Consider the following 15,711-nt stretch of genomic DNA (forward strand, 5'->3'; position numbering starts at 1 on the left):
CACTACCAAAATGTATTTCCTGACTTTGTTTTCCACATTCATCCAGAGAGATGACTAACTTCACATTTAGTCTTAAGTTACCTGTTTTAGCAAAATAGTGTACAAATTTCAACACAAACTGTAAGAGTGACAACATTTTCAACTTTTTCTTCAGAAGCAGTGTTTTAAAACCACATTCTAATCCCTCTTCAGAAGGAAAAAAAAAAAGTCTGCTTCAGAAATAAAGTATACTGGGAACACAAAGTAACTACCTGGGGTAACTGAAAAGGATCTGTTCATATCTAAAGATGACGACCGAGAGTGAGAAGGGTGAGGTCTTGGCGGGGGTGGTGGTGGTGCTGTGTTATCTGGAGATGTTCCTGAATGTGATCTGCAAAACATACAAAGCTCTGTAATGATTTTAGGCAGCTACAACAGAACTAAAATTCAAGATTTCTTTTAAGTATTTAATTAAAAAGACTTGACACAGAAGAGAGCCTGATGATTGCCATTGATTCTGAAGAATGCAAAATCAATTTTAAACTTCTGATAACCTTTGATTTCACATTTGTTTTTGCATTTCTATTTACCTAAATCTCATTTTTCCAAATTATTCTCATAGTACTGCTAGCAGTTCATATTTGGGCAACCAATAATTTCTGATACACACGAACGATGACAGCTCAGAAATACAGAATCTCAGATATGGTAAATTCCATCCAGGTGGCAGTCATTATGATTTGTGAAGCATGTTAAGATGTAGTCAACATCATTTGACTATTAAGTTCAGTCTCACTGAAAAATAATGTTTCTGTTGGATCTGCCTGCAGATCTATCAAAGTTAAGCAGTATAACAGTGTATGAGGGAGATATCCCAATTTCCTCCATGAGATCTTCCAAATCTATTTACTAGGTAGCAGCTTCAGGAATTGCAACTTGTTCTTAGATAGGATCACCATCTAGCGGATATCTGTTGCAAGTTCATCAAACAATCAGAAGATCACAAGGATGCAGTAGTGTGCTACTCAACTGGAACTTCAGTGGGACAACGGGGTTTACCGTATGCAGTATTTTTCCACAGCCTCCATTTAAAAACAGCTTGAAGAAACTTCCTAACTACTGCATTCTGAGCAAGACAGACTTACTGGATCACTGGTCTGACACAGCTACTACTTTCCTTAACTCATACATGAGTGACAATTCTCCACAGGATGGACTTCTGCAACATTCTTCTACAAATGAAATAAAGCCAGGAGAGATAACAGGTACTCTAAGTTTCATAAAACACCTAAAATCCCTGAATGGGTTAAGTCCAGAAAGAAAAACAAATTATCAGAATAAAAAAAATTTGCTTTTAAAACATGCTCTCCAGGAAGATACTTTTGTAATATTACGTATCCCTCCAGACAATGAAATACAAACCTAAACCACCTCCTAGCACTATCTTTCTAGCTAACCTGATAGTAAGTGCAGTAGTAGGATAAAAAAGGGGAAAAAGTTGTTTAGATACTCCTGGCATAGCCTTTTCAGTTATTGCTTTTTGAGAACACATTATGTACTCTGGACTTATAGTAATATTAAGGACAATGGAATATTTATAAACAAAGCTGCAACTGGTAAAAAAGGTATAAATGGAAGGAAGGAAGAGTGACTGAGATAACAATTTTCCTGGGTGGATGTTGCCACATTTGGCAGAGCTAACTAGTAGCTACCTGTGACAGAAAACACTGGCTCATCAGAACGCTTCACTCACCTACACAAGCCAGCAAGAGAACTCACCCCAAAATCGAGTAATTCAGAAAACAAGCAAGAAATCATCATCTTAATAATGCCAAAAATGTACACAGAAGCAGGACAGAGAATCAGTGTTGCCATTAGGTAACAATGGGGTAATGAAGTTTTCAAGCTGCTGTACTGAAAGCTAACTGTAAATCTTTCTTCGCTATTGAAGTCACGAGAACTATTTTTGTTTTGAAACTTACCTCCAAACTGACTGTAAGATGGTTAATGGTGTAGCTGGTTTTTAATCCTATTCAGGCACAGATTTAATGGGGACAATTAGCACCAGCTGGTACAGCACATTCTCTTTTGTCATATGATGCAGTTGTTGGTTATACATTCGTACAGCTTTACCCAGTCCCCTAATTTATGTTGGGCCTCTGGCTGTCTTTCATTACATGGAAGCTTATTATTAAAAGAGATTGAGTTATTGTCATGATTTTTTTTTTTTAAATACACAGTAAATAATCAGAAGGTCCTTGTCCATTAACTGCTAATGGATATTTTAAATACCAAAAATTGGTCTCAAGCAATGTTATGATCACCTACATTTATTTTCCCTCCCTTGTTCTTAGGGAGGTAGCCTTTTTGAATTTATCTGAGCGAACACAGAGTTTCATTTCATTGGCAAATCCCATGCAACTCTGTAAACTTCACTGTTTTTTCTTAAGTTTCATTTTACACATTAACAGGAACAGCATACATTCTAGTATGTGAAAACACAGCCTGCCTCTAGATTTCTCACTGTTCAGGTCAGACCTGGCCATCATTTTTAAGTGTGCTGTCAAGCAACCAGAAGAGCTTAACACAGGCTTCTTTAAACATGTTTTATTTACTTATTTAGTTGTTACTCTACTGACCGTTGCCGCGTTACAGCACTTCCAATTTGCTCTGGATCTGAAGTATAGGAGTCTGAACTGCTGTAACCATCTGCTGGTAAAAAAAAGTACAGTTTAATATTTGTTCTGCACCATCAATATCATCTAACAGACACAGATAATATATAGTATTCTAAATATGGAAAGTTAATTTTCATGAGAAACTTAAGAAAAAGTATCTGCAAATATTCGAACAACCATACAACTGACTACCATGAGATGACATTTAAGTTTCCAGGGACCACTTGAGAAAATTAAACGTAAAGCAGAAGTTGGCAGATGTGGTGTATGAAATAATCTCTCCTCAAACATCTTTAGTAACGGAGCCATGCAGGCTGTTATGCCACCTAGCGGAACAAGCACAATCACTCTTCTAAGAAGAAAAGATGACGACCTTCCGGACCAAGAAGTTTTACAGCAGCTTAGTATGAAATTACTGGTTTTCTGCTGACAGCAGAATGTGGTTTTCTGAACTACTTTCAAAGCTGTTTGGAGAGTAAAAAATGTTAATGGCTATATAACGTAGAGGATGGTCATTCAGAAAAAGTAATCTTCAGATGCTGCTTAGTCTAATTCATGAATCTGACCATAACCTCAAATCTAAGAGAACCCTTTTGGAGTGTTTCCAATTACTTGACAGTCAGGTACAGTTCCTATTAGCAATGATATTGAAAACTATGCAATATTATTTTTCACCTCAGGACTGTGGTTTTTGCTATTAGCACAAATGAGTCTCCAGTTTTGTTGGTATTTCATTATGAAGGGAGGTAATACAATATACATCACCCTTCCATTCTAACTTCAGTATTCCACAATCTGGTTTATGTCATTTAATGCAGTTTAAGACAAAATCAACTTGCCCTTAATCACATGCTGAAGCAGTACATCGCTTTCAAGTTAATGCAATCTGGAAAAACAGTAATCATTTTTGCTGCTTTTAGTTTCACTTGGGTAAGAACAGTTTTGACACTGTGGGTGCCTGCTTCTTAATTACCACTTTCAATATAACTTTGTATCAGAAGTGTTTCTATTTTCAGGACAAGTTTCTCTCATTTGCTTCTGCATTATTAAGTTTTCATTCACTGATGAAAAAAATCTACATTTTGCTTAACGTTAAAATGAGATCAGAAGGTATTTGATACTTACTAACTGTATTTCCAGATGTGTATTTTACAGATGAACTCATTTTGTTTTCTTCTGGGAGATCAGGTGGTTTCACAAGTAGTGGGCTTGTAGGGTTAGTATGATCTGAACAGAAAAATTAGTTTAAACAAGTGTTCTCAAACTAGCCTTTACCTCTGACATTAAGATGTTGCAATTGCTTTCTATGTGTCCTTATCTGAAACGCTATTCTAAAATCATTGCACTTTAAAATTCATACATCAAGTGGTAACTTTGAAGTTTTACATTTTAACTGCACACATTTTTCAGTGTTGACAGTTGTGAATCTTCACCGATTAATAAGGCTAAAGAAACGTTAAAAGAAATATACTGTGAATCATTTCTTACTCCTCACATACTGAAAGCTGCATGTAACACAGAAATACAAAGAAGCTTTGGAATATTAGGCCAAATCTATAATTGAGACTCCACTGTTCAAGTAAAATTATCAAAGAACTGAGTTTATTCTTGACTAGAGGAAATGCATCAGCCTTCAAGACAATAAGCAATATTTATGACTACGGGGTTTCTCCAAAGCTCTATTTCCTGCTAAATGCAGGATGTGCTAAACCCATGTTCTCTATTTTCACAGCTATCTCCAGAATTTAATAAAGAAATCCAAATGCAATCTATACCATGGTGCTCCAAAACTACTCCAAGCAATAATCTTTTGTAAATCACTAATTTAAACTCTGCATTTATCTGAACAATATTCTAATTCCTAACTCGAGAGCCTCATCAACTGTTATGCTGCTTATAATTTCATCTATTTTCAATAACAAGAAAACAAAGTCAGGATTATTTAAGGAAGCAAGTTAAGCTTACAAAACTTTCTTGATTAACAAGGGAAAATGTCCTACCACTTCCAGTTCTTTTAAGCTCCATTTCCTGCATGTGGATTTTGCTTGGAGTCATCCTTATAGGAACTGGGTGCACAATTGCAGTATCCTGTGGAAGAGATGGATTAAGTTGTGCTAACATAGTTTTAAATTGTTCTATTAAGAGTTTCTAACAACATGTGAAATGACATTTCTAAGGAAAAAAAAAATCATAAATCTAATTTTACACAGTTCCAGGGTATTTAACATACCTATGAAACCAAAGCTGTATGAGCTGAAGTTCCTCTAACCACATATAAAGTATAACATAGCATTCAATTTAAAGAGGGAATTCTAAACTTTCTGCAAGGTAACTGTGACTATTTGACTCAAATTTTGACAACTTTCCATCATTTTTGAAATACTAGCTAATATCTGCTATTCCAAGTGCACCTGCAAAAAATTCTTTTCAAAATTCCTATCAATTTATGATGCCTCCGAAAATTGCAGACTTCAAACTAGTATGACAGACTTGCAACAAAATAGGGACTTTGTACTAAATGAAGACCAACAGTTTCAAGAGTCTTTAAAATAGTAAAATCTTTGAAGTTTTAGTATAAGCAATGCTATGGAAGAGATCTTTTGATAGATTTGACTTTACAACTTCTGCATTTTCTTCGCAGTTCAAAAAAGTGACTGGAAAGGACATCAAGTTTCAAAACTGCTCTAGTATGAGAATCCGATTTTGACAACTCATGTTGTTAAAATTTCACCAAGAACAGTTATGTTTACATGATTAATTCTAGAGCTCTTTAAATTGACTTGCACTACTTGTTGCAAATATAAGCTTTTACAAACACTTTTTAGATACAGCTCAAACACTTAACCCAAATGGTTAGGCCTCTATGCTCAACCTCATAGGGTAATCATTAACCTTTAACCATAACCCAAAGAGCGTAACGCTTAACTCTAACATGAGTTGGTAACCTTAACCACAATACAAATGTGTAACCTATAACCCTTACCCCTAACAAAAAAGAGTAAGGTTTAACCCCAAACCAAAAGCATAATCCGCAACCCTTAATGCTAACACAAAAAGGTAACCAATAACCCTAACCCAAAATTTAAACTGCTTGAAATTTAAAGCTCCTTAAATCTAACCCCAAATTGTAACTTTTAACCCTTAATGCTAGCCCAAAATGCTAACCCTTACCCCGAACCCAAAAAGGTAAACCTTATTCCTCTGTAGTGGTATTATTCATAAGTCATTCCTGCTGTAGTTCAGTTCTTTACTCTAATGTGTGGCTTCTATAAAATAATTTGTTTCAAACAAAATAACTTTTATAGAAGTATTAATAAGATCAATAATCTAACTTTGTACAAAGCAACTTAACACGTTATCAACTTCCCCATAGAGAAATCACCTTTGCATACCAGGAGATGAATGTCCATGAATTTACTCTTTAGTCTGTTACAAAAAACTCAAGAAAGCTAATTAGCTAATTCTCCCCTTTGGGAAAGCAAAAGTATCACTGTTGAGATTTAAAGTAAGTAGTCTGAATACTGCCAGTGAAAATTTGCTCTCAGTTATTCTGATTTCAGGAAAAAAAAAAAAAAAAAAAAAAAAAAAAAAGTTACCAAACATGAGAGATGCTCACCACTCTTTACACAGATCTTATCAAGTCCAAGCATCACACGTAAAAAAAGAAATCGTTTTCCAATATAAATTTATTGGAATTTCTATTTATACACGTAGGCGCACACACACACACACACACGAGCTTCACGAGTTTTCTACACATTATATTTCTACTTTCAATATGAACTGCATGTGGGAAAATTTCGAACTTCAGATTTCTGCCCTTGAATAACTATGTGCAGGAATAACCTATCATCTTACTGGAGAAACAAAGCAGTGGTAGCTCTATACTGTTAACTAATTATATTCAATAAGAAAACTATAAACTGATTTGCATCATGTTTACTTAATTACAACTTCAAAAATATAGTACATTTAAGACTATATCTTTGAGATGAAAAGAGGCTGGTAAATAATATTCTGCTGTGTTCAAAGTACTCAGGGCACTAGAGATAGTGCAGGCTGAATTCTAACTTCAGCATCTAGAAATGCTATTTCCACATTAATACCAGTGATTTCTCAAAGTAGAGATCTGATATATTTGCATATGGTTACTAATTATATATGTATTTGATATTTTCAGATGGGACCACTTTAAGATTAAAAGCATTTAAAAGTCTATTATGCACATCTGTTATGTAATGAAGTTTAAAACAGCAGTAACAGCAATAATTTTTGTAAGAAAAGCGGGAGGAAAAGCAACTGCTAAATAATTTTAATGCATTTCAGAACCATTTCAATGTTACATGCAAAACAGCGTAGGAGATCTTTGGCTTCAAAGCTTGACAAGATCCATCACCATTCAAAGCATTCCTCATTAAGAAAGTCATTATAAAAGCATAGGTTCAGCCAGAAAGCGAATAAATAATGTAACTAAATAAAAAAAATAACTAAAAAAATATAATAACTAAATTGGTGAAAACACTGGAGTTTGATACATTACATCCATGAAAGTCTGACAGTTTTTTCAGTTAAGTAAGAGTGTTGCCGACACCTATGGTTATGTATTTTGCAGCTAGAAAAATACTAAAGACAGAATCTGAAAAAGGGACTAATATATAATTGGGAGTGGCTGAGTTACCTTATATTTTCAAATAACAATACGTTTAAGTATTTCCTCTGATACAGCTTTTGAAAGCAGTGTTGCACCAAAATCAAGAAAACAAACATTTACTGCACTCAGATATTAAATGTGAGAAGTATCAGAAAAACTCTATTCCTAGAAACAAGCAAAATAATTAATAAGTTTGTTACCATTCCCCCCCCCACCAAAAAAAAAGGAGTTCATGGAATCATGCATAACAGCTATATACAATGAATAGAAATTCAGTGTTAATGAAATTAATTTCAAACAAGCAAGCTAAGTGATTGACTTACAGGATCAGCTGGTGCAATGTTAGAATCAAATTGGGTCAGAGTTTGTGAGCTTGAAGAGCGTTCGCTAAATGTCTCCCACTGCTGAACAGACAGAGGAGAGAAATCAGCATGATGAGAAAGATGGGAGTAAAAGATCACCGAGGAGACTTAGCATAGTAGTTTGGAGGTTGCACTGGAAAGCACTGTATTTGCACTAGGCAGTACTTAGAAGCTACGCTAACACACGTCAAATCTTTCTCTTTCAGTTTGAGACTGCACTGCAATCAAGTTTGTTACCTGTCTTTATTCATTTTTTACTTTCATACTTCATAGTGAACACAGGTACACAGTTAAATACTTCCAGAGTTCTTGTAAAAATTATACAAGTACAAAAAAAACTGTTAAGCCAATCAAATACTGTTGAGATTCAGCGCCAGATTTCTGTAAATATAAAATCCACAGAAAGATTCCTCAGCTTTGTAGTTGCCCAGTTTGAAACACACTTAGAAGGCACTGATTTTCTTAGAAAATCTCAGACAAATGAACACTGAGAAGAGTGCTCTAATTATACCAGTCCAGCTTGCTAGTGCAACCCCTGAGAAATGATTCTATTCAGCAAGAGTATTTTTACAAGTCTAAATCACTGACAAGAAAAAGAATTAAATTCAAACAATACCACTGATTGTTAAAAGCAAATTAAGTACAGTTTTACAGGACCTAGGTGTGCTGTATCACATAGTTGTCAAGAGTCCTCATGCTTAGTAAGTCAAAATACTGTCACAACTGGATCAATGAAGTAGGAAAATACATAAAATTAATCTGATCCAGAAACTAAATGACAAATCACTACAGGATCATTAAACTCATATCTTGCCATTACAACAAATATTAGCCAAGTTTTAAATAAGATTTTAGATTTTTAGCTCAGAGAGACTAAAATGTTAGTATGGTCATGAAAACAAATCAATATTCTTGTCCCACCTCTGTAGGTAAATCAACATGTATGTTTTCAGATGATACAGAGCACAGTATACTTTGTTAGTCAACCTAATATCATGCACTCCCCTACATGAAACCGTAGTCAATGAATGAGTGAGCCATATTCAGGCACACACAATCTGGTTCCTGCAGTGCTTGGAAGGTAACTTTCTGACAGGTGGTGGAGGAGCCAACGAGGAAAGGTATGCTTTTGTTCTCACAAATAAGAAATGCCTGATTGGGAACACAAAGGTTAGGAGCAGTCTTAGATGTAGCAAACATGAGACAGTGGAGTTCAGGAACTTACATGGAAGAAAGAAGGCATTAAGTAGGATTGCAATACTGCACTTTCGTAGAAACAACCTTGACCTCTTCAGGGACCTACATGCAGGCATCCAGTGGGTTAAGGCATTGCAAGGTAAGAGGTCAAGGAAAGTGATCTTCCCCCTCTCCTTTGCCCTGGTGAGGCCACATCTAAAGTGCTGTGTCCAACTCTAGGCTCCTCAGTTTGAGAATGAATGGAAACTTCTAGCGGAGGGCCATAAAGATTAGGGGACTTGAGTCTCCCATATGAGAAAAGGCTGAGAGCTGGGACTGTTCAGCATGGAGAACAGAAGACTGAGAGGCGATCTTATCAGTGTTTAATAAACAGTTAGTGGGTGGGAGTCAAGTGGATGAGGCCAGGCTATAGGCTATGAGGGGCTACGGGCACAAACTGGAACACAGCAAGTTCCGTATAACATGAGGAAAAGTATCCTCATTGTGAGTGTGATAGAGCGTTGGAACAGACTGCCCAAAGAGGTTGTGAAGTCTCCTTCTCTGGAAATATTAAACAACCGCCCAGATGATCTCCTAGGTAAGCGACCATAGGGAACCTGCTTTAGCAGGGGGCTGGACTAGATGACCTCCAGAGGTCCCTCCCAGCCCTCACAATTCTGTGATTCTGTGAATGGCCAATGTGAAAGTAGCCTAAGGTAGTGCTTTAGAAATAGGTCTTCATGGAAATTCCTAAGTAACTGTTTTCAGTCAGCTGAAATTAATTAAACATACAGAACAAGACTCACTAAAGTTTTAAGACCCTTCACGTGCGGTGCTGTTCCTTGCAGAGGAGTCCTCTTTTTTTAAACAAAGGCAAAGACTATGATGTGTTATTCAGCTGGTATTTTTCCACAAAACTACCCCCTTTTAGCAGGAATGTAAGCTTTTCCCTTCCTAAATGCTGCATCCCACTCCAGATAGTAATCAATCCATTTTTGCAATACTCCACCCAGTCATGAAGAGGTGGCACTGCAAGAAGTGCAACAAAGTTTTTCTTAAATCAAAAAATCTAGCAGCCAAATTCTGCCAGCCTTTTCCGCATTTTGGCCTCTTGCTTTTACACAGCTGCTCATCATCATGAAACATACAGTAATATATTTTAGAACTACCACTACCCTTTAAACTTGACTTTGCCATTGCTCTCAATGTTACCAGTTACACAAACAGATGTTTTGTTTACAGCAATCTTGCTGCTTAATTTTTCAAAACTTCCATAAAGGCACACAGCATTTATGTTATACCTAAAATAAATGCTTAAACATCTTATGCGCATGTAAAAAAAATAAATAAAATGAATGCTACATTTACTTCTTATTCTACTCCTCTGAAAACATATTGTAGGGCATTTTACTATTTGCCCTTGGGCTAGTATATATACATACATACATACATATATTATATATATATATAGACCTAGATGAACATCAACACCTACTAAACCAATGAATGGGATGTTAATGCTTCATTCATCCATCTTGAGATACTACCAGAAACTAGTTACTGCTAACTCCCTGCTACTTTGTAAACTACATTAAGTGTCTACTGGACTGCATCTGAAATAGTAAGACCAAAGAGCAATGATGGTAATACTAATTAGCTAGGATAAATGTCCCACTACTCGAAACCGAAATAACTGTCTTTGAGACTCACAAAGGTCTTTCAAAAATACCATAAAATTGTTAATTACTGAAAAGCAGAACTCACAACAAACTGAACTACTACAGAAAGAACATCTAAATATTTGAAACAGTTGTGAACTCCAAAGACACTACATCTGTGTCAAAGCTAATATGACACCTGCTTTCGATGAAAATTTAATAGGCTTTCCAGTTTTTTTTTAACTCTCAGAAGTGTGTGCGCCGCACCAGCACTGAAACTGGAAGGAAAAGTTTTCTGAAGTGAGAAACAACAGATCAGTAGATTGTAGAGATGAGACTATTAAGCATGCATCCATCTAATCTACATATTTTTTATAATGTTCTTTATTTTGAAGTTTTAAGTTGACACCTTAGTCCATACTTTGTGAGCTTACACTACCTCAGCTTGAGAACTGGAGTGTAAAAATCAATTGTGAGCTAGAAAAGACAGAGTAACCCATGTTTTCAAAGCTAACTGGGACACAAATTTCTCGGAGAGGAAGTTCATCCAAAGCTGCACAGCTTTGCGAGCAACTCATTTGTTGATGACAGTCGTAAGAAACAGGCAACACACTGGTGCCTGCCGTAATACCAGAAATTTTTTCATGGCAATAAAACCCTGAGGACTTTGACCTGATTCATGCTGGAAAGAAAATGTTGCAAAGCAAGCATGCATAGCAATACAGCTAAGAAATCAGAACAATTAGAACAAAAAGCTCTTAACATTTAACTCCTAGTATAGTTAATGTTTGGTAGTATATTTATTCCGAAAATTGTTCCACAACTCTTACGAGTTTGAATTGGTTTTCAAAAGAAAATATCACATTGTCTAGCAGAAGAGATAAAGTCAGTTTTCTAAAGAAGATTTTGGCTGACAACCAACATCAGCAACTTTGTTCTGCTACTGCAATTCTCCTATTCAACTGGTTGGAATTGCAGATACAGAATCTGTTCAACTATGATGAAGCTTACCAAATTAGAACTCTTCATTGTAAGCATGATGGAATACATCGTGCAAGTTTAAATATATTTGCAGACATTTTCTCCTTGCTAGCAACGACTGATTACCTGTTCACTTGACTGGAAAACATACCTTCTACAAGCAGTCTAAGAGTCATTCTGTCAAATAGAACTAAGAATCACTATATCTTGTATTTTTTATCTGGTAAAGGCACCACTGTGAGGCTTGCATTTGTCCTTAAAAGGAAGGGTAGACTCTTACCAAGTCCTTCCTCCTGAGAGATGCAAGAAATTATATTTCAGGGTAAAACTAGCTCAATGTCCAGATAAAGTCAGAAGCTTATTCTGAAGTTCTGTGGAAGTTTTGATTGTAAGACCCTTCAGAGTTACAAAAAATAAAGCATCCAGAGAAATAATTTAAAAAAAAAAATAAAAATCAACTGAAGTTCTCCAATAAGTACAAGAGGAGATCGTTTAGTGATGAATATGAAACTTAATTGCTATTAATTACAACATTTTAAAAATTCTCACCTCCCAATGAGGCAGAAAAATTGGAAAGGTAACATTTTTACAATTTAAAATGTATAGAACCTTCCTGTGCTTTAGTGTCCATTGTCCTCCTTGAGTTTTTGTCAACACATTCACAACTGGTGATCAACAATCCACTTATGAACTAAGTATGTTCACACAACTTAGATACTGACAGCGGCAACTGAATAACTTGGATAGAAGTGCTAACCTCACTGCTCTGATTCAATTCTGGCCAGGTCTGGTTTAGGGATGGCATTGATGGAGACTTGCTTGGAGGTGCTTCTGCTGGAGAGCCAGAGTAACCAACCTCACCAGTTTGTTCCCCAACTTCTGAAATGAAAGTAATCACTGTAAGTCAAAATCATTAACAGCATCCATTTTATTCTCAAAAAGGCAGTTTGTATCTTATTCTAAAGTGCCCCTTATTTCCACTTTTTCAAAGAGCAGACAAAACAGACTGATTTCAGTTAAAGGTGCTACACCCCCCTTCTGATGAGAATCTTAGTGTTTTCTTTCACAGCATCTCGCAAATTGAACCAGCTTAACAGCTGTTACCTTGCAAGTGTATGTTGTTATTGTCATTCTAGTTTTCCCTGGGCTTTCAGCAAATAGAATTCCTTGCAGAAAGCCTCCCCTCTTTGAAGTTGCACAGTTTTCCATAATGTAGCACACATTTGTTCTAATTAAGAGAGAAGTGGGTAACCTAATGATAAATAGCAATTATAAATTCTGCATGACAGTGAAATGCTGCTTACAGCTTCAACTAATTTGCTACATCTCACAATACAAACTGCAAGCAATGCCTTGGAAGCCTCAAAAACTAAAGCTCAGATTACAAACTGAAACTGTAACAGGAATAGGTGAAAAAACAACTGATAAGTAGCTAGACATACTAACAGAATGTCTGTAGACAAAATAATTAAAAACTCTGAACAAGGTAATATGCTATACAAAAGAAGTCAGTGAAACTGCACCATCAAAAACCAACAACAGCCTACTGTCTTCAAAGTGCTGCTGGGGAAAGCAGTGAGCACAGCCTAAAAAGAATATCTGAAACATAGAAAGAAATTTTGAGGTCATTGGATTACAGTATTTCTTTTTTTAAGTTCTATTTTCTATAAAAATAAGGAAAATAAATATTTTTATTTAGATATGATATAGTTATGAAATTATTTTTAACCTTAAGAAAAATATACTGTAGAAATTAAGTATTCTTGCAAAAACTGGGTTTATTTTCTGTTAATGAGGAAAATATCAGATATAACAGAAGGAAAATTTGTTTTTCTTTAGGAAGAAATGGCATTGTTAGGGCAGACTGAACTGGCAAAAAAAATACCACAGATTTACAGGAAAGCAAAAACTTCTAAGTTTTGTAACAGATTGTTAATTTTTATAAACTGAGATAAAATTGATTTAACTGGAAAACAGTTCATGTCAGCTGCAGAACATAAATTTCATCAATTTGAGTGCTACAACACATAAAATACATGTTTAAGGACTTGGAGAGAAGCATCTGTACAACTAACTGACTTTATTCTCTTAGTGCAGTATCCTTCTACAGGTTGTTTACACACAGACATTTGACTCATTCTGAAAAGTGGACATAACCTACTTGGAAATACCACACCACAATGTTAAATCTTAAGTGGAGCTGCTGCAATCAGAGATTTCTTTGTATAATATGATCCAATTCAAAATACTAACCCCATTCTAATCTATTGCGGAATTACCAGAGTGTTCTAGGAACTTAAGGTCTCATTTATTTCCCTGGGTCAGCACAGATATAATCACCTTGTTGGAAAATTGTTCTTTTAAAATTCTGTAGGGGTGCAGACAAACGTAACATTGCATAACAGCTCTATGCCATGTGAGAAATGCATCTCTGGTCACAAAAACAGATGTCAGATAAGACCAACACAATAACAGATGAGACACTTGTGCTTTGTCACAGATTCACATAAGCAGGAGCAGCTGCCAGAACTAAGTGGCAACAGTCTTCAGTGCCAGTCCAAACAAAAGCGTATTAGAGCACTGCTACTTCTCTCAAAATCAAAATGGAAAGAGACAGCATTTCTAGCACAGAATTGAAGTGATTAAGGAAAGAGCTTCTAACAAAAGGACAGAAGTAAATAAAGGCATTGTTTACATTCTGAAAGAATTTAAACTTCTCTCAAAGTAAAGAAAACAAAAATCAAGTAATTGACCTTCTAAAACAGTCTGAAAGCATGATATGCACATTGGTACCTCCACTGCAGATGAGGATTACTACACTAACAATTTCTATTTTGTGGGCGAAAGGTGTATCGCATGAAAAAAATACAACACTCAAAAAGCTATTCCAGTGCCTTGCTTTACACTATTTCTGAGAGGGCTGTCCAGAAGCAAGCATTATCAAAATATACCTTCTACAGGAGAGGAAAAAAAAAAAAAAAAAAAAAAAAAAAGCATCATAAAAACAGGTTGATCTTTCTAGGCTTGATCTGCTGTCCTCACGTTGAGCAGACAGCTTAACACATACATTGACCTGTACTTAGACCTATTAGTAACTTATAATTATAGATTAAAAGAGTAAAATTGGGATTTGGTCTGTTGTAATTAAAAGTGAAGAGATAGCCAAATTAGTAACCTCTCCTTAAATAATTAATTCAATGTACATGTACTACAGACAAATCTATGTCAGGTACTAGAGAAGATTAGTTGTTTCCAAAACTAGAGGCCCTAATAAAGAAGAAATAAATTAATAGCATAGAATGCAACAAGTTTGCAGATTATTTTTCATCAATGCCTTTAAAATCATCAGCAGAATCAAGTACCAGGTTTTTTCTGTATTTTTATTTTTAAGCACAGCATACACAGCATAATAACCTTTCAGCGTTCATCAGAACAAAGCAAAATTCCTTTAAGAGAAGAGGGAAAAAACATTCAGTACTTTTAGAAGTAGTTTTTCTTCACAATTAAAGTCAACTCTGTACTTCCTGAAATTTTATCTTATCACAGCTGCCTGTGTAATAAAAATGGACGCATAACACTTTTTGGTTTCATGTCCAGTTAATAAAACTTTCAAGGCACTTCAGCCATATGACAAAATCCTCAACACTGTCTATGCCAAACAAAGCAGTAGAAAACCAAGTATGAATTTAGACATTTTTGTAACTGTAGTTTTTTTGTTACTTCATTTCCTATCAAGAAGTTGCTTGGCAATCACCTTGATTTAACAAGAGAGTGGTTAGTTTTTAGATAACTGTTGATAATTCTTATGAATGTCTTTGCCATAGCAATGTGCTTACTCATACTGAAAACACTACAGCTGCTGCTGGCTGCTGCTGAAAGGCTGAGGAGATGAGTGAAAAAAAAAAACATGGTTTAATTATTAAAGCAGAGCCACACTATTTAGTTTAAGAGCTTCTCAATAATTGCCAAGTGAAAGACTCTGACATCCTACACACACAGTAGGAAGGGACTCCTCTCTGTTGAAATATTTAGTAAGAAGATAAAGTCATAGAAAACCACAATACTTGTGCACCCAGCTGTGCACCATCCAGAGCCTAGACTGCTTAATGTTTGTTTTTTTTTTCTAGTCATTAAATTTTGCTTTTTTAAAAAATATAACAGAATTCATCAATAATGAATGGCACCTAAAAATAAACTTCCTCTAAACATAAGCTGGTAAGAGACAG

General features: G+C 35.5%; 1 protein-coding gene across 9 annotated transcripts in view; it reads right to left on the reverse strand.

The window, feature by feature from the left end:
- REPS1 (RALBP1 associated Eps domain containing 1) overlaps positions 1 to 15,711 on the reverse strand; it is a 71,865-nt gene that overhangs the window by 15,549 nt on the left and 40,605 nt on the right. For 5 of the 9 annotated variants that reach the window (XM_048936351.1, XM_048936347.1, XM_048936355.1 and 2 more), the window contains exons 9-14: positions 12,243 to 12,364; positions 7,632 to 7,712; positions 4,658 to 4,745; positions 3,783 to 3,884; positions 2,619 to 2,691; positions 252 to 370 (exon numbers count right to left, since the gene is read on the reverse strand). In XM_048936351.1, the coding sequence (XP_048792308.1) occupies positions 252 to 370; positions 2,619 to 2,691; positions 3,783 to 3,884; positions 4,658 to 4,745; positions 7,632 to 7,712; positions 12,243 to 12,364 (585 nt within the window). The remainder of the gene's footprint in view (positions 1 to 251; positions 371 to 2,618; positions 2,692 to 3,782; positions 3,885 to 4,657; positions 4,746 to 7,631; positions 7,713 to 12,242; positions 12,365 to 15,711) is intronic. The other 4 variants (XM_048936350.1, XM_048936349.1, XM_048936348.1 and 1 more) reach the window with 4 other exon arrangements.

Source organism: Lagopus muta, chromosome 2 (assembly GCF_023343835.1).
Source record: "Lagopus muta isolate bLagMut1 chromosome 2, bLagMut1 primary, whole genome shotgun sequence".
NCBI classification, from domain to species: domain Eukaryota; kingdom Metazoa; phylum Chordata; class Aves; order Galliformes; family Phasianidae; genus Lagopus; species Lagopus muta.